This window comes from Propithecus coquereli, unplaced genomic scaffold, assembly GCF_000956105.1.
Source record: "Propithecus coquereli isolate 6110/MARCELLA unplaced genomic scaffold, Pcoq_1.0 Scaffold65, whole genome shotgun sequence".
Lineage (NCBI taxonomy): Eukaryota > Metazoa > Chordata > Mammalia > Primates > Indriidae > Propithecus > Propithecus coquereli.
In genome coordinates this window covers 4,596,191-4,614,545 of record NW_012152507.1, presented here as the reverse complement: position 1 = coordinate 4,614,545, position 18,355 = coordinate 4,596,191, and the positions used below count along the sequence as shown (strand labels likewise).

At 40.3% G+C, this 18,355-nt stretch overlaps 1 protein-coding gene across 5 annotated transcripts in view; it reads right to left on the bottom strand.

The window, feature by feature from the left end:
• DCLK2 (doublecortin-like kinase 2) overlaps window positions 1–18,355 on the bottom strand; it is a 152,916-nt gene that overhangs the window by 33,918 nt on the left and 100,643 nt on the right. For 3 of the 5 annotated variants that reach the window (XR_001138125.1, XM_012660043.1, XM_012660044.1), the window contains exons 4-5: window positions 17,925–18,026; window positions 12,676–12,770 (exon numbers count right to left, since the gene is read on the bottom strand). Coding sequence is in view for 4 of the 5 variants with exons in the window: in XM_012660043.1 (XP_012515497.1) it covers window positions 12,676–12,770; window positions 17,925–18,026 (197 nt within the window). In the remaining variant the exon portion in view is untranslated. Of the gene's footprint in view, window positions 1–12,675; window positions 12,771–16,963; window positions 17,015–17,924; window positions 18,027–18,355 lie in introns of all 5 variants that reach the window. The other 2 variants (XM_012660040.1, XM_012660042.1) reach the window with 1 other exon arrangement.

Genomic DNA, 18,355 nt, shown 5'->3' with positions numbered 1-18,355 from the left:
CAAATAGGTTCCTTTATTTGAAAATAAAGCTTTCATGAAGAGAATAAAAAGCGTGAAAAAATTTTTTAAAAATTTTATTATAGTGTAGGTGATCAGAGAGACATAATTGGACAATCCTCCTTTCTCCTCACTCTTCACTAACACCTACAGTAACGATCTGTGCTGTTTGAAAGGATACAAAGATGAAGACACACAGTTATTACTGCCCAGAAGTTTACGACCTTACGATGAGTCATATGTGTACTAAAGGTAAAATAAACACTTCAGTGAAAACCCTTCAGTCCAGGACAGGCACTGATGGTTCCGGATGGTTCTGGATGGCTCTGAAGAGCCGTGAGAGGGAGCCATTTTGCCACAGCACGAACCTGCACTTGTAAGCTGGAATCACCCAGCCACTGATTAAATTCATTTGACTTCTCAGTAATGAAGCCCGGCTTTCCTGAAGGACAAGAAAAGCTTGGTATTCACCAAGATTTCTGGACGGATCGCTGGAAAATGTGAAGCATCCATTGTTAAATACAAGGGAAAGCAGTTCCAGTGCCCTGAGAGACATGCAGACAAAGAGCAGCTACAATGCAGAGGATAAGGCTATGACTTCACAAAATTCTGTTTCCTTTGCAAAATTTTTGTATTTCCCTGTCCCTTGTGAGAGAATTACTTTTACTGAAGGATTGAATTAGAACCAGAGAGATCAAATATGGCATTCGTGATTAGACCTGCCCCGTTTCTATTGTCAAAACAATTTATATCTCTTAAAATGCTAATGAGCGTTCATGCTTCCATCAGCAACTATGATGCTGAGACAGCACCAAGAAAAGTGCCTTGATGCTGGGTGTTAGTGAGGTCCTCCTCAATAAAGCGTAATGGGTTGCAGCATCTGGGCTCTTTCAAGATATCATCCATAATTACCAATTGGTTCAGAAAGATGGGATTACGTTGGGGGGGGAAGGAGGGGGACATATATTTCCTGATGAAGTCCTGATTGGTTGAGAGGGAAGGTAACAGAAAAGACCCCAAAGGTATTACCAAGAGTGTTCTGTGAGCCCATGTTGCTGCAACACCCACCTACTTTTCTGGCAGCAGTAGCTCCATTTTTTATGGGTAAGCAAGGAAGGGAAATACAAAAGAATCCTCCCCTACTAAGAACTTTTTTTTAAAAAAGATTTGAAAACAGTAGAAAAAGCCATACAGTGCTCTCAAGTGCTAGCACCATTTAAAAAGGCATTCATGGCTGACGAAGTACATTTGATGCTGAGTAACACTCCAGCTTTCTGTGTTTTTAGCTGGCAAGTTAATGTGAGTGTCCCACATTAAATCTCTTTGATAGCAAATTATTACAATTTATACACCGAAAGGTCAGACACAAGTGTAAAAAACAAAAAAAGAAGAAAAAGAATTATTATAATTTCTACAAACTTAAAATTTAAAGAGAAATGTTAAGTACTACACTAAAAATGTGAAGTTTTGTTCCGAAATAGGCAAGTCTCAAAAGTATTAAGAATGGTTATTCACCGAATTATGGCAAAGCATTATTGACTTTTGACTATAATGCTGGATACCATTTCAATTTTTAAAAATAGGAAGAAGAACTTGAACTGAATCTAGGAGATATCTGTGTGTAGTGAGTCAACTTTCTTGAATGCGTTTTAGAAAATGGCATCGTAACTCAAGGGGTAAGTGGTCTACTGCAAGGGTCAGAAGGTCCAGAAAGTAATGCTAGGCTCTGTGGGTCATACAGTCTCTGTTGCAACTATTCAACTCTGCTGCTGTAGCATGAAAGTAGCCATAGGCCATATGTAAACAAATGAGCACGTGCATGTTCCAATAGAATTTTATTTAGAAAAACAGGTGATGGGCTTGAGAATAGGAGTTTGGGATTGCAGAGAGCTATGATGACACCACCGCACTCTAACCTGGGCAACAGAGCAGGACCCTGTCTACAAAACAAAAAACAAAAAAAACAAACAAAAACAGGTGATAACTAGAATCTATTTAGAACTCAGGAAAATCAGCAAGAAAAAATCAAACAACCCTGTCAAAAAAGTGGGCAAAGGACATGAACAGAAACTTTTCAAAAGAAGACAGAATAATGGCCAAAAAACATATGAAAAAACGCTCAACATCTCTAGGGAAATGCAAATCAAAACCACAATGACATATCACTTATCTCCAGTGAGACTGGCCTTTATCAAAAAGTCCCAAAACAATAAATGTTGGTGTGGATGCGGAGAGATAGGAACACTCATACAGTGCTGGTGGGACTGCAAACTAGTGCAACCTCTGTGGAAAGCAATATGGAGATACCTTAAAGAGATACAAGTAGAACTACCATTTGATCCAGCAATCCCATTACTGGGCATCTACCCAAAAGAACAAAAGACACTCTATGAAAAAGACACCCGCATCCGAATGTTTATAGCAGCACAATTCACAACTACAAAGATGTGGAAACAACCCAAGTGCCCATCAATACATGAGTGGATTAAGAAAATGTGGTATATGTATACCATGGAGTACTATTCAGCTTTAAGAAACAATGGTGATATAGCACCTCTTGTATTCTCCTGGATAGAGCTGTAACACATTCTATTAAGTGAAGTATCCCAAGAATGGAAAAATAAGTGCCACATATACTCACCAGCAAATTGGTTTCACTGATCAATACCTAAGTGCACATATAGGAGTAACATTTATTGGGTGTCAGGCAGGTGGGAGGGGGCAGGAGGGGATGGGTATAAGCATACATAACGAGTATGATGCGCACCATCCTTGGGATGGACATGCTTGAAGCTCTGACTTGGGGAGGGAGGTGGGGGAAAGGGCAACATACGTAACCTAAACATCTGTACCTCCATAATATGCTGAAATAAAAAAAGAAAGAAAGAAAGAAAGAAAGTCATCTATAGCCAAAGAACAACCACCTCTGTAAGAAAAGGAAAAAAGACACCCATAGGTTTTATTGGATCCTACTTTGTGCCAAGTCCTGGTGTGAGTACTTGACACTGAATGAATTAGATAAAATCTCCATTGACCTGTGAAGAAACTAAAGCTTACAGAGGTTACGTAATGTGCCCAATCACCAAGTAAATGTGGAAGCAGAATCTACACCCAGGTCTGACCTCAGAGCCCAAGAGTTTTCCAGCTATTCTCACACTGTCCTATCCTCTAAGACTGTGAGAGAATTCCTGCAAGGCTATTAAAGGATGTCACCCAATTCCAGACTCACTGATGAAAATACACATTGTGGTCTATTTAGAACATGTTTTCAGACATATAACTATAGTAGCATTCCTGTAATTTATTCACATGATATACACATTGATAAATTCACAGCTTTTCCTCACAGAGTTTAAGAAAAATTTGTTCTTTAAAAAGATGACTTCTGAAGCATACTGCAAATTTTTTAAAAACCAGTATTCTACACAGTACTTGTAAATAGTTTTGCTTCACTGTCATTTTTGTGGGTTTTTTAAACATTAGAAACATTTTCATTAACTAGAAGGAAAGCCAGTATAAATTGCTACAAACACTGAATTGGGAATGCATTTAAGAACAGAAAGCTTTAGTACTTTTATACTGAATTTGTTGTAATTTGAAATATTTCAATATGAGCAAGGAGATATGAAAATAATCTGAAGCTGGGGTGGGGGCTCACACGTGTAGTCCCAGCTACCCGGGAGGCTGAGGTAAGGAGATCGCTTGAGCCCAGAAGTTCCAGACTGGCCTGGGCAACATGGCCAGACCCTGTCTCCAAAAAAATAAAACAAAACAAAACAATACAATTAATCTGAATCAGCACCTTGGAGTGGTAACATTTGAAGTATTCTTACGTGTAGCCATACCTTAGACTTGGTTTCATTTTGTAAAATTAGTGGTACTTGAGACTTGAAGATGATTAATAGAGATCAACAGAACTCATTGCCTGCACATGAATAAAGTTTAGAAGAGCAGCCAGCTTGACTGTCTATCAAAGGGGCTATGTGAAACTTGCTGACTTGTGCCTTTCTGTTCTGAGTACAGTCATCACCTCAGTCAACTACACAGCCTGCCAAGACCAGCACAGAACCTCACATCTCCCTGAGGGAGCCTCTCAAGCAAGGTGTTGGCTTATTGGATTTGGAACAACAGACAGGTGGTCTGACCATGCCTACTTACTAAGAATGCCTGCATGCGTTCACTGTGAGGTTATACTGATTTTAGGATGCCAGGGTGGTGGGACAGGTGCCTGCTTCATTAATTACAACTGTGGAGGCTACCACAGTTGGCCACCGCAACAAACCGTAAGTCTTCACTCCATCCGATTACCTCTGATGTACTTCCCAAAAGAATTTCTAATGACCCACTTTTCATGAATAAGGGCCACTTAAGAGTAACACATGTGTGTCTTATATTCAAACGAAGTTCCTGAAATTGATCCTATTTATACACCGATTTGTTTGGAAAACGCTTCCTCCATCCCCACAAAGATGGGCTTCCACCCAGATGAGCCATTTACTCCCCAAATTTACTCAGCAACTGCAATGTGAAAATCACTGTGCTCAGAGTCTGAGATGCATTATTGTACATAGTTTATTTTGTTAGGGCACCGAAGTCTTCAGAACTGCTTAACTCTTCCTTTTGTTTTTGTTTCTCTCCAACAAAATCAATTATTAATATGTTCAAAGATGAAGTAGTCACCACCCAACGTTTCTGGGGTAATGAAAAGTGGTTGGTCTCTTGGTATTGAAGATTATTAAGCAGTTTTAATTACCAAAGAAAAGCCAAAGCTCCAGAGAAAAGCAAAAATGTCTAAGGTCAGCAGCTACCGTGGATTTACATTTCACAGCTTTGAAAAGAAGTGTTCGAGTTCAGAAGGTCAAAGAGTTACATTTTAGCTCTGCCAATCAGGATGAGATACTACCAGCCCTTTCATCACACTTCACAAATCTGGAGAGTCTTTCACCACCAGCAGACCCAGGAGACATCATCAGATAAAATATCAGCACACCAGACAGTTTATAATCTCAAGATGTTGGATAATGTTCCAAATGTACTTTTTTCTTCCCTCTTTCAACTGACAAGAGCGCTCACAGCAGACAGCCTCCAGGCATACGCCTCAGCATCAAAACATGAGACATTCTATCCCTCCGTGTCCACAGATGTGCTCGTGACTCTGAGGCCTTAAGTTACTACTGCCTTAAAAGTCTTCAACTGGGACATGGATGATGAATTAAAGTTCAGAGAAATGCTTTCCTCATCCATCTGGCAGCTGATGACACATTTACTACTCTTTATTGCCTATCTGTCCCAAAGAAAATGCTGTGATTTAACCATAGCAAATATTCCTGCCGGGAAAGTTATCAGCTAGATCGAAGGACGCAGAGGAAACAGAAGATCATAGGCTAAGGTCAAGGAGAAAATGGAAAATCAGAAAGACAGGGATTAACGGAAGAAAACATGTCGGCGGTAGTGGGACTCTAGGATTTGAAGAGGAGAAAAAATAATGAGCAGGGAATGATCGCTCCAGAGAACAAAAGGACTGGAAGGAGAACAAAGCAATAAAATTGATGGGGAGAGACCGGTGGCCCTCAGAAAGGAGGATGCAGGGGAAGCCTGGAAGGACAGGATGAGGGAGGAGGGACAGCCCAGGCAGGAGTCTAGGGTGGCTGATAAAGAGATAAAAACAGAGAGAAGGCTGGTGTGGTTGCCAGACTCCAAAATGGCTCCCAGGAGCCTCATCTCATTTTCATGCCCTTGTGAAATCTCTTCCCACACTGAACTGGGCTGACATGCGTGACTGCTCAGATATGATGGAAATGATGGGGTCTGGTTCCCTAGGCTGGGTCACAGAAAGGGGAACTTGCGTATGGCACTCTCTTTCTCATCACTTGGTTCTGGGGAATGTCAGCTGCCGTGTTCTGAGGAGACTCAAGCCGACTTATGGAGGGGTCCACACAGAGTGTAACTGAGGCCTCCTGCCAACTGCCAGGACGCAAATGAGTCACCTTGGAAGTGGCTCCTCCATTCCCAGTCAAGCCTGCAGGTGCCTGCAGCCCTGGTGCACACCTGGACTGCAACCTCATGGGAGACCTGGAGCCAGAACCACCCTGTTACGCTCCTGAATTCTTGACCCACAAGAACTGTGTGAGAAAATAAATTCCCACTGTTGTTTGAAGCTGCTAAGTTTTGGGACAACCTGCTCCTAATAGAGTCATTCATAGGTGACTAACAGGGTTGGAAAGTGGACAGGGCAGGAAAACAGAGACGAAGGACAGAGCTGGGAGGGAAAGTCAGTAATAGGCAGAGGAGGTATAAAATCTGAGTCTGACTTCTCTCACCTTCTCTTTCCTTCTTGTACACTCCTGCATATTAAGTTTTTGTAAGTGAACTTCCTTCATGTGACAACTGAATCTGGAAACCCCAAGGTTTACAGTAAGAGAACAACAGGCTAAGTGCTTTCTCTATATTTAATCAGTTAATCTCAACACCCTGCACAGTAGGTGCTATCAATCCCCTTTGCACAGATAAGGGTGATGTGCCCTGCTCGAGGTCACACAGCTTGTGAGTGGCCAAGCCAAGATAAAACCCAGGCACTCTGACTTCACACGCTTTAATCACCATCCTGTGCTGGGTCTGTTTTCACACGGAGGAGGCCACAGAGCACAAAGCGGGCCCTGGGCTTCATTCTTCTTTGAGGCTGTCTGTGTAGCTGCACGCTAGGGGGTGCCGTTTCCATCTTAATACTCTGGCCTAAGTAGACTAAAGACTTGTCTTGGGTCCCCCGGGCTTAACTAGAACAGATTGGAATGGTCACAGAAAATCTTAAGAATCAGAGGAGGAAAAAAGAAAAACAAGAGTCGGGGGGAGCTATACACCCTCGTAACACAGGCCTCGCACAACTTGGCGTGAACTGGCCTTCCCGTAGAGGCCTCTGGGATCCCCTCGCCCCGCCCCACCCCAAGGCCAGCTGTGAAGGCAGCCTGGCACCACCGTGGTGAAAGAGGCCGCATCTGGCCCGCAGAAATGCCTCCTCCCTAGGTAACATCATCACAAGTGGCCTTGCCCTTCAGGAAAGCCAGATTCCCTAAATGCAAACAAAAGGGAAGCCAAGTTCTAATACCTAGGGACTGGGTTCTGGGGAACAGCCTACCAGGGACCTGCTGCGTGCCCTTAGCCTTTAATGTCATTTTACACATTTTTGGCCTGACTACATTGTTTCAGATTATCTGTTTAACAGACTGGCCTTGCTTTCCCACTGTGTCCTTGAGGCTGGTGGTGTTCACGAGCATGGACTTTACTTTCAAATCCCAGCTATGCCACAGTACCCACAGTGTGGTGTCCATCACAGGCCCCCGTATACATCATCTCACAGCCATGTAACCTGTGCATCTGTTGGGCCTGGACCACACTATGTTTCCAGCCTATGCCAATCTGGACAGTACTCAGCTCTACTGCTAGCTTCCAAAGAAAAACAATAACCCTACCCTATTGTGAACTTTGTCATTGTATGAAGCTTTATGGGGTTAGGTATAAATGCTGGACACAGTGTAGACTGTTTCCCTTTCAAAGAGTTCCCATTAGGTATCTATCAGCAAGCTCATCCCCCAAGGCTCACGGGAAGAACTGCCAACCGGCCTTCTTCTCTATCTTCGGCCTCCCTTCACCCAGCCTCTGCCCCATACCAGATTCTCCTCCCTCTTTTCCCACCCTGCCCTGCTAGTCCTCCCAATCTCTCAATCTTTTTCTATGCAGAGCACGTGTGTGAATCTAAACTCAAGTCCTCAGTAGCAAACCATCCTCCTGCATTTACCCTTCCTAAAAGACTTAGCACTGCTTTTCTGTAACAATCACACCAGGTTCCTCCTGGAGCACCTGTGCTGGAGTCCTTGAAGCAGGCCCACCAGTGGTGGGGCAAAGTCAGACCACAGAGGCCAGAGACAGAGACCCTGAAATGGTCCGACTCCAACTAGCCATTAAGACCTTGAGCAAGTCACTTCACATCTCTAAACCTCAGTTTCTTCTTCTGTAAAATGAAGACTAAACTGAGACTACCTTCAGTTTTCACATTTTATGTTTTAGGTAACTAGTGACAAACACTCTTCTTTGACCATTAGTAGGGCTCTTCTGAGTCCTCTGCTTGACTAGGCCCAACCTTGGGTTTCTCTGTCTGTCCTTGCAGACTCCAGTTTGAGCAGGAATCCTGCTCAGTCAAGTTAGGGAAAATCCCCCACCCTTGGTACCTGACCTTGATATTAGATGCTCTGGCTGCCTTCAGCAATAATCCCATCAAGCCAATTTAGTCAGACACCCCTTATCATTGATGTTTCCTCTTAGTAATCTTCCTCCACTGACGTCTACCCCCAACCCCCACTCCTTGGTTATAAATCCCAACTTGTCCTTGTCAGAGTGGGCGTTGAGTCCAAGACCCCCATGCAGTAGTCCCTATACCTATTGCCATCACCCCCCACCTTTGAATAAAGTCTGTGTTACCGTCTTTAACAAGTATCAGGAATAATTAATTTTTTCCTTGCTACTACTTAGGCAAAACCAAAAAATTATAACTGAGGTACAACTAACTTTCAGTTGTCCTGAAGTCTTTCAGTTTTAGGTTTAAAGATCCTTAATTACTTGCTCATCACCCTATTTTTTAGACTCTTATCTGAAAAAATGCATTGCCAATTTGAAGAAAGCTTTACGGCTGTTACTGGCTTTGATTCAGCCCCTCAAAGAACTTGATCTTCTACAACTGTATGAAAGGGGCAGAGTTGTCTTCCTCACAAGGGTATGAAGAAAACTGTGAGTACTTTTTGTGGAGAAGAGGGACACTTCCGCATTTCTCATTTCTTTTTTGACAATAAAACAAAAGTGCCACTAATCTGTGATCAGAGATTAATAATCATACATATCACCCTATTTTCCTTTTTAGTTCTTTCAATGTCCCCACCAAAATACAAAAATAAGTTCCAGAAATGGGCATAAATGGAGGAAGAATTGTGACAGAACACCAAAATTCTGCTTACCTTTGACTTAACCTTGCTTAGTTCTCTAGTGAGTACAACCCACACAGTAAAAAACCATCAATGCCCAAATCTGTGTCCTGGCAAATAGCAGTATCAACTCCTGCATAGGCTGTCCTGGCTGGTTTGCTTGCTTTTGTCAATTCTGATTCTTTGGAAAAAGATTATCTATCTCCAAGGCCATGAAAGCATCTAACTAGGATAAATAATGGTAAAGAGTTCCTGCCCATGAAAAACAATCCTCCATTGTCAGATATTCCCTCTTAATTGATCTTAATAAGCTATTTTAAATGAAGAGGAAAGGAAAAGCATACCACTAACACACAGTAATTATCCATAATTCTCCATTTGTAATGTCACTGAACAGAGAAAATAATTTGATATCTTATAATGACATCAAAATTAGGGTATTTGGTACAGTAAAGTAACTTTTACATTATTTAAAAAGCACGTTTTCAACCCAATGACAATATATACCACAGACTTTGGGAGCTGTTATGAAATGAAATGAAATTTCCACAGGGCATGACCCATGAGAATAGGCAGTAGTCTGGCCTTGTGGCCTAAAAGCTGGAATCAGTGTGGCAGAGACTCATTTAGCTACTAATATTTAATGTAAAATTCAGCGATTTTGTATCAGTTTTAAAGTGAAAGGAAGAGAAAGAGACTCCCAAGCTTCTTGATAAGTTTTCTGGCAACTTAAAATAACTATATATTTAGCATTTTAGAGGTCATTTTAAATCAAATATCCTTATTTTACAAATGAGAAAAAAACAACAACAAACAGGTGGTCTCACAGCTATTAGCAAAGCCCACGGGCCTCAAGCATAGTGGAGGAGGAGGGGGTGTCAGGGAAAGACCACTACTCTTCATCTTACTATCTCAGCTTCAATCTTGATCAGTAATGAACACTTCCCTTAATCAACAGATGATCTGTCTTCATCTCTCTTGGTATCAATAAGTAATCCTTGAGTGCCTACCGTGTGCCAAATGCTGGAGTTACTATAATAATTATTATACTATAACTAGGATAGTAGGAACAATTTTACCTAATATCTCAAGCAATAATACAATTGATTAGCATGTTTTTAAAATTCCATGACTTCACTCCACAAATGCGACCGACCTTGTGCGAGGACGTGTGTGTGTGTGTGTGAAGGAGGTGTGTGCACAGAACACTGATGTGTATTTCCCTGAAATGGTTAGCTGTCCAGTCCTGAAGCTGGAGTCTCAATGCTAATAAGCGGCACCAATTGACCCAGTGGCAACAACAGAAAAGGACAACCTTGAGCTTAGAGTTGAAAATGGACTAGGAAGAAAGATGGGGGTCCAAGTAACCAATGGATAACAAAAAAGGGGGAAAACGACCATGACCCAGAGCAAGAAGGGCCTAAGGTGCCTCAGAGGATGCTCTCATGCAGCCCCAGGCCAAGGATCCCAGCCCTGCCTAGGGCAATGACCTGGGGGAGAAACAGCAGTGACCTTTGTGTGGGGCTCACTGGAAAGTATGTGGGACTTGCCTTAGGTTAACAATTACCCAGCACTGGGAGCCACTCGTTTTTGCTTTAACAATGAAACAATCAGAACTGGAAAAGAGTTGAATTATTTTTATTTTAGTTCTTTTGAAAGTTACTTGTCTTAATAACAACGTACTTTCAATCTATTCTAGGGAAAATAGGTTTGGAAAGAAAATCTGCAAATAATTAGTTTATTGGAGATTTTTAATCTATATAACTTTTCTTAGAATTGACAATTAAGAATTCTATTCAAATTATATTATGAACTGACCTAAGCCAATTTAGAACTTCAGAAAAATGCCCAGTTCTTTTGATAAATGTAAAGAGCTTCCAGTAATTAGAGACAGGTGAGAGCTACACACTCCCTACACCCCAAGTGCTACCAAGGCACATACGCAAGCAGGCACAAAAACAGACAATCTGTCCTTTTCTGGGTAGAATTTCTCTTTTTGTTCTCAAGTATTTAGATAAGGACTATGCTAGTTCACTCTGAGGTACACACAACATTTTCAGGGCAGGACAAGCAAATCTCAGTCAGGTGGAAAATGGAACCTTCTGACAGGCCGGGCTTGGCAGGTTCTCATTCCTCACTCATGCAAGGGTGGTGGGGTACTGACCATTCAGTTCACTAATGAAAAATATTCTTCAACATCCCTTCTGCTTATGTACAGGAATTTGACAAAAAAGAAAAAAAAAAAAACAAACATTCTTAAAGTAGAGAAAACCTCTTGGACTATATCTGAAGCATTTAGGCAGTCAACTTTGGAGAATGCATTCCTAATGATATATCTGATGTCAATCAAACACACTAAGGGAATTAAAGTTAATTTACGTATACACACACATGGCACTGTGTATGTCAGGTAGATAGTGAAGGCCTCTGGCTCTCCCAGGTATGAGAAGGGACAGGTGCCCCGCTTCAGGTAACTGCCACAAAGGGAGGAGAAGGCACTGCCAATCAGAACTCAGCAGGCTAACCGCAAAAGCGGGTGGGAATCCGGAAGAAGAAATTCCTAAAAAGCCAAGCAGCACAGGCACAGCAGGGTCTGGAAGATGACCAGAAGTAATCTCGGGCCAATTACCATGTCATTAGCATAAATCTGCATTGCAGTTTTGCCACCCTACTCCCACCTGGACTTTCAGAGAGGCTCACAGGAAATCCAAATGCATAGTAAGGTTCAGGTTATATAACTAACACCTGTCCATCAAGGTGACAAATAAGCCACACCTGATGGGGAGGCTTCAATCCAGACAATACAAAACGAAAACTTTAGTTAAGAGTCAGGGCCCTCCTGCAGCAACAGGAGGCCTGCCGCTAGCTGGCTGTGGCGAATGTATCTTGCCTTTACTGGATAAAACTCTGCTCTGGCTTGCTTTGGCATACATGTGTCTTGTCATTCTCGGACAAGAGCACACCAAGAACCAAGGACAGATAGCAGACCTGCCCTGGTCCAGTGGTCAGGATTCTGTGCTCTCCACCACAGCCCAGTTTGGACTCCGGTGCAGGAACCAGATAGAGATCTGACATCTGGAGAACCAAGCCAGCCCATGTTCTACTCCCGGTGTTCAAAATTTTGCAAATTTGGTTTTGCTCATCATTCCCTCTATTAGGTAAATGTCTATTAAAACCAACTGCTAATCATGTTGTTACTTTTTATGTTTTTAGGACACCATAGTCAACACCTAAGATTTATTTCTAAGTTCCTCACCAAAAATGAGCATATTTTTCTTCTTACCACTTGTGGGTATAAACATTATACTGGTATTTCACTCTATTTTAGACTTTAACGAAGTCAAGTTATATTGCCAAAATTAAAATCGTGATTCAAAATAAGGTTTTTAAAAGAATCATGACATTCTCCAAGGCTTTAACACTGCAAATCATTCTGATAATAATTGGAAAACTACTAGATACTATACTTTGCAACATTATGTTCAATCATAACCACAACCCTGTATTCCCACTGTAGAGATGAGGACACTTCAGCTCAAGGGAGTTAAGTGAGCTGGACAAAATTACTATCTGACACAGGATTCAAAGCCAAGTTTGCCTGGCTTCAAATCTTAAACTCTTTCCTTTTTAATTAACAAATTAAACTGCTAAACTATGCAACTCAAAATAACAAAAATCATGCAAACATGCCATATATCCTATTTCATACCTTTAATCCTCTGAAACTTCCTGGGCTAGTTGGGGAGGAACTGGAGGATTTCGTAGATTTAGGAGTGGAAAGTTGGCTGCTGGGAGTTCCATTAACTGATCATGAGACAACAAAAGAGACAGAGGTCATCAAAACCCGCAACCACCAGATCGTATAAAAACACTTAGTGCATGCACAATATAGCTCCAATGATGCTGCAATTCATTTAAGCTCAAAGCAGATGGCAAATCAGCAAAAAGCAAAAATAATGTATCTTATTGCATTACAGACAAAAAAAAAAAAAAATCAGACAAATAGTGAAACCAGATTTTCAGTAGTAGTTTTCCAACATTGATATAAACAAATATAAAAGACATCATGGAATTAGAGATGTGAACGAGAACTTGTCCATATATCTTGCCTGCCAGCAATGGTAGACAAATGAGTAGCTGTCATATTTGCAATGTTTACTATGAAGGCCATTTCATAACCTCCAATAGCCACTGTCTTGGTGTATACCAACCTGAGTAACCAAGAAGTTCATGTGGCTCTCCTAAATCAATTATACCATGTTTCAAATACATTTTCTAAGTATGTTCTTAATGGAAAAGGAAAATTATTAGTAGTGTTCCTTCTAATACCTACTTATTTGCTTAAAGGCCATAAAAGACATTCTTCAAGTTTCTTTTTATATAGACTACTTATTTCTAATTCCTTCCATTTTCTTTTCTTCACAGCATAATTTCCCCATTATTTAGCAAATCTTGGTAGTTTTCTATGGACCCTTCTCCAAACTTCCACACACTTCTTTGGTTAAAAGCTCTACTTAGATCCTATGCTAGGAAGAGTGCGGCCACCATTGTTCAGAGGGGAAGGTTAATTTGCAGACTCTGTACCACGGAATGCTGGTCAAACATTTCAGAATGACTTATTATGCTTACTCCTAATTGTATCATTTGCATCCATTTCTGCAGTGATTTCACAAAGCTGGGAGTTAACATCTAGTACTGGTATGTGTTTTTCTCCTCTAAAGAGTACTTTTAATCTCTTTTACTATTAATCTTCAAAGCTTTTGCCCAGAGTAGATGAAAACTGCCATTCATCTTTATAGAAAGAAAAGAGAAAGTCCATCTGTTTTTTTTTAATGTGAGGGAAAAGACAACTATTATTTTAAATGATGATAATAAGTATAAAAAGCCAAATGCAGAGGTAAAGGTCCTGAATAGGTAACTCAAAAACGTGTGCACCTGTCCTAGAGCAAAGGCAGAAATCCTGTATCAACAAGTATTAATGAACAGATGAATCATCTCTAAACAGGAGTATCTGGGTTTATGAAGTCATGTTTGTTTATTGTATTGTTCATTTAAAACATTCAGTGAAGATAAAGAAATTTTCAGTAATTTTCAAATTGCCAAACTTTAATATTTCTGACTCAAAACCACTTATTCAAAAATAATGGTCAGTTATCTAGATTTTCTTAACAAATATATGTGGGTACTTAGAATATAAGTAAAACACAATTAACTATATAATTCAAAACATGAAGAGTATTGAAAAGCCCTGGTTATTTCTCAATTAAGTGAAATTTCAATTAATGTTATTTCTTTTAAAAAATTTCTTTGAAAGGTAGAACACAAAGGATTTTTAGGGCAGTGAAACTACTCTGTACAATACTAATGGTAGATATATGTCATTATAGTTTTGTCCAAACCCATAAAATGTACAACACCAAGAGTGGACCCTAATGTAATGGACCTTGGGTGACAATGATGTGTTAACGTGGGTTCATCACTTGCTACAAATGTATCACTCTAATGGGGGATACTGATGACAGAAGAGGTTATGCATGTTTAGGAGAAGGAGGTACATAGGAAATTTGTATCTTCCATTCAATTTGGCTGTGAACCTAAAATTGCTCTAAAAAACAGTCTTTTTAAAAATCTCTTTAAAAGGGATTCACATAAAATAGAAATTACTGGCCAGGCACAGCAGCTCACACCTGCCAGCACTCTGGGAGGCTGAGGCAAGAGGACCGCTTGAGGCCAGTTGTTCGAGACCAGCCTGGGCAACAGAGTGAGACCCTATGTCTAAAAAAAATTTAAAAAATTAGTCGGGCATGGTGGCACATGCCTGTAGTTCTAGCTAGTTGGGAGGCTGAGGCAGAAGGATTGCTTGAGCCCAGGTGTTCAAGGTTGCAGTAAGCTATGATCACACCACTGCACTCCAGCCTAGGTGACAGAACAAGGGAAGAAATAAACTTGGGGGCTTTTTGTTTGTTCTCTCTGAATACATTTTATCTTGGCAGACTATGAAAGATTTACAAGCTAAAAACCTAAAACAAAAATTTAAGACTCAAACTGTGGTAACCATTTACACATTTATGTTGCCCAGCTTAGTATCTATGTGTTTATTACGTTACGTACTATTAGCTATTTTGGTAAGTTTTGCTGAAGGATTTAGTCAATGAGAAGACTTCACTCAAAGCAGAACTTCTGTCCCAAGATTGAAAAGTACAATATTATGTTTACAAAGTTACAAGCTCTATTTGAAATTCCTATTAGTCCCATGGAATTTTTTAAATGGTAACACTTATTACATAATCTAAAGCAGAGTCTGTAAAAGCAATACTATTCCTGGGTACTGTAGTGTTAATAATACAAAGCTCTCTCCTTCCTGGTGGAAGAAAGAAAACATTGTATAGAAAAATGGAGTAGCTTTCTTCAGAATCACACTCAAATCCCAGTAGTTAACTCAGGCTTTCAGTTTTCTACGACTGCAGTAAGTGCTGAACACACTTTGAATGAATCTCTTATAAAGAAGACCATTCGCTCTCTGAAATGTGGTTTTAAAATCTCACAACCTTTACTTAATGAACTTGGGGCCTACTCTATTAACCCAAATCCAAATATGTACTCAGCTGGGCCAGGCGTGGTGGCTCATGCCTGTAATCCTAGCACTCTGGGTGGCCGAGGCAGGAGGATCACGAGCTGAGGAGTTTGAGATCAGCCTGAGCAAGAGCGAGACTCCATCTCTACTAAAAATAGAAAAAATTAGCCGGGCACAGTGGCACTTGCCTGTAGTCCCAGCTACTTGGGAGGCTGAGGCAAGAGGATCGCTTGGAGCCCAGGAGTTTGAGGTTGCTGTGAGCTAGGCTGACGCCACAGCACTCTACCTCTACCTAGGGCAACAGAGCAAGACTCTGTCTCAAAAACAAAACAAAAAACCAAATATGTATTCAGTTAAAAATTTTGTATACTAGAATGCTATGATCTTTCTTAATTTCTAAGCATTCCAAATTCACATTAAGAAGAATTATTCATACATTTATTAGGCTACATTATGGAACAGTTGGTCCGTAGGAGAAATGTGGCTATAATACATATTTTTAGTTCAATATGTTAATTTTCCTCTTTGGATCTCAGGGGAACAAAACTGAATTAATCATACTTGATTCCTGAACCATTCTCCCTGCTTTTAGTTAATCATTTCCCTGATGTGATAAGCATCTGTAAACCTATCACCAAAAACAATAGCTAGGAACCTGGCAAAAATCTACATCTACCATATGATTAGCCAAGGACAGTGCATTTATGCAAATTTCATATTATATTAGGTTTCCCAGTTTTAAGATACTTTACAGAGAGCATAATAAAATTTGAAATAAGGGGAACCGCAGAGACATATCTTCAGTTAAAAATATGCATGCTATGTTGTCAATTGTATTTTTAGAAGAAGTTATGTTTAGCCTGTAACTTTAGGGAAATAGCTGTTTGACAACTAGGAAGATTGCAGTGCTACCTCCTTGTATGTACAAGAAACACCTCCTAATCCTACTCTGGCCTATGTTATTATAAAGTACTTTGAATCTAAGAGTTTAATGATTCCTCAACTCCCCACCCATCAACATATACGCACTTAGCCCCAGGATGAGGGAGGGAGATAAGGACAGAAAAGTACAATTGCTTCTATAGACTTTTTCGTACTCCCAAAAAACTTTAACCTTTTTCAGTAACAGATTTTTCAAAATTAACTAGAAGATGGACTCCTTGAGGCAATGTGCCTCCTCAACCACTTTGTACTTTTGTCCATAACAGACATGCACTTTGCAATCTTCTGATGATCACCGGTTCTCTAACAAATAAAAGAGGCAGAAGTATCCTATGCATTGTGAAGCATTTCATACCACACAGATGTGCACTGGAATAAGCCAGATACGTTCATGGAAATGGAGCAAAAGGAAACAGAAATGTGGCAAAAGACGAAAACAAAAACCCAGCAGAGCGACAAAGCCATAACAATCATGGCTCACCTGGGGATTTGGCTGTAGCATAGGCACTGGAGTAGTGGCCACCCCTCTTTACTGTACACATGCAGTATATACAAAGCAGAAGACAGTAAGGAGAGTGGTTATTCAGCAGGTCTAAATGTGTACACAAAAGAAGGGTAAACAACCTGCCCTAAAGAAAGTGGGTAGGTATGGAAGGGGAAGGGGTGAAAAGTGCAATGTCCAAAACACTTGGCCTCTTATAAAGGCTGGTGCTTGAGACGGTTTTCATTGATAATACTTTCATACACTCTAGATTCCCCACCTGCAGAATCGTGGTTTTTCACAATTCTCTCCTTAATGGGAAATGATGTCAATAAATTTATTCTTAATTACTAGAAACAAACCCATAAAATCAATATTGAGATATTTATGTTTTTAATTTTTAAAAATGCCAAAACAGTCCAAATTATGACAAGTCTATAGGCTTAAGACCTCGGAGAAATTTAATTACAGGTAAGCCTGACTCTAAAGCAAGCACTACTTTTCAACAATAATTGTTGCTACTATTGCACTGCTTGATGAAGGAAAAGCCAGTGGAAATTTGTCAAGTAAATACATGTCTGTGTGGAGTGTGTGTGTTTTAAAACAACAAGAATTAATGTTAAGAAAATAAGTATCTACAATCATATAGCACAAAATTCAAAATGCAGTATACAGTGGTCAAAATGTGAAACACTTCTACATAAATACTGGAAGACTCTAGATAATCAGGTTGCTCTCAAGAAAATGAGTCAGAACAAAAACACACAGGTCTCTCAGAAGAATTATAACTTTGGGAAACAGACTTAACTTTTTGGTTTTAAAAGTCATATTTTCTACATGTTATTCTAGAATCTGGCTGTACATGAGCCTGGCAAAGACTATTAGTTCATAAAAATTAAAGAAAATTAAAGGAAAATGATCTGTTCCTTCTATGACCATCTATTCCTTTTCCATTAACTACCTGAAGCTGGTGATTTGCTTCGTCGAGAGGGCCCAGGGCTTTTGGATCCAGAATACTTGACAGTTGAGGATCTAGAATAAGAAGACTTCAGGACACGGCATTCTAGAAAGAAACAAAAGTGTGTTAAATAAATCAGGTGCTAATACTGACCAAAGGGAGATTACACATGATTGTAGGTTACTGCCTAGAACCATTACCTGATCATTTATATATTTTTGTTAATTTAATGCACAAAGCAACGATCCCAAAAGTACATCTGAGGTTATCTTCATTCAGGCTACACACCTGTGACATCACCTCATTGTTCCAGCTGGAGCTCTCAATGAACACAGAAATCCCAATGTCCTAACTTGACACACACATGCACAGTAATCTATACACGTGCAACTTTTCTTTGTTAATCAGTAGCATTGATAGGCAAAGACTACAAT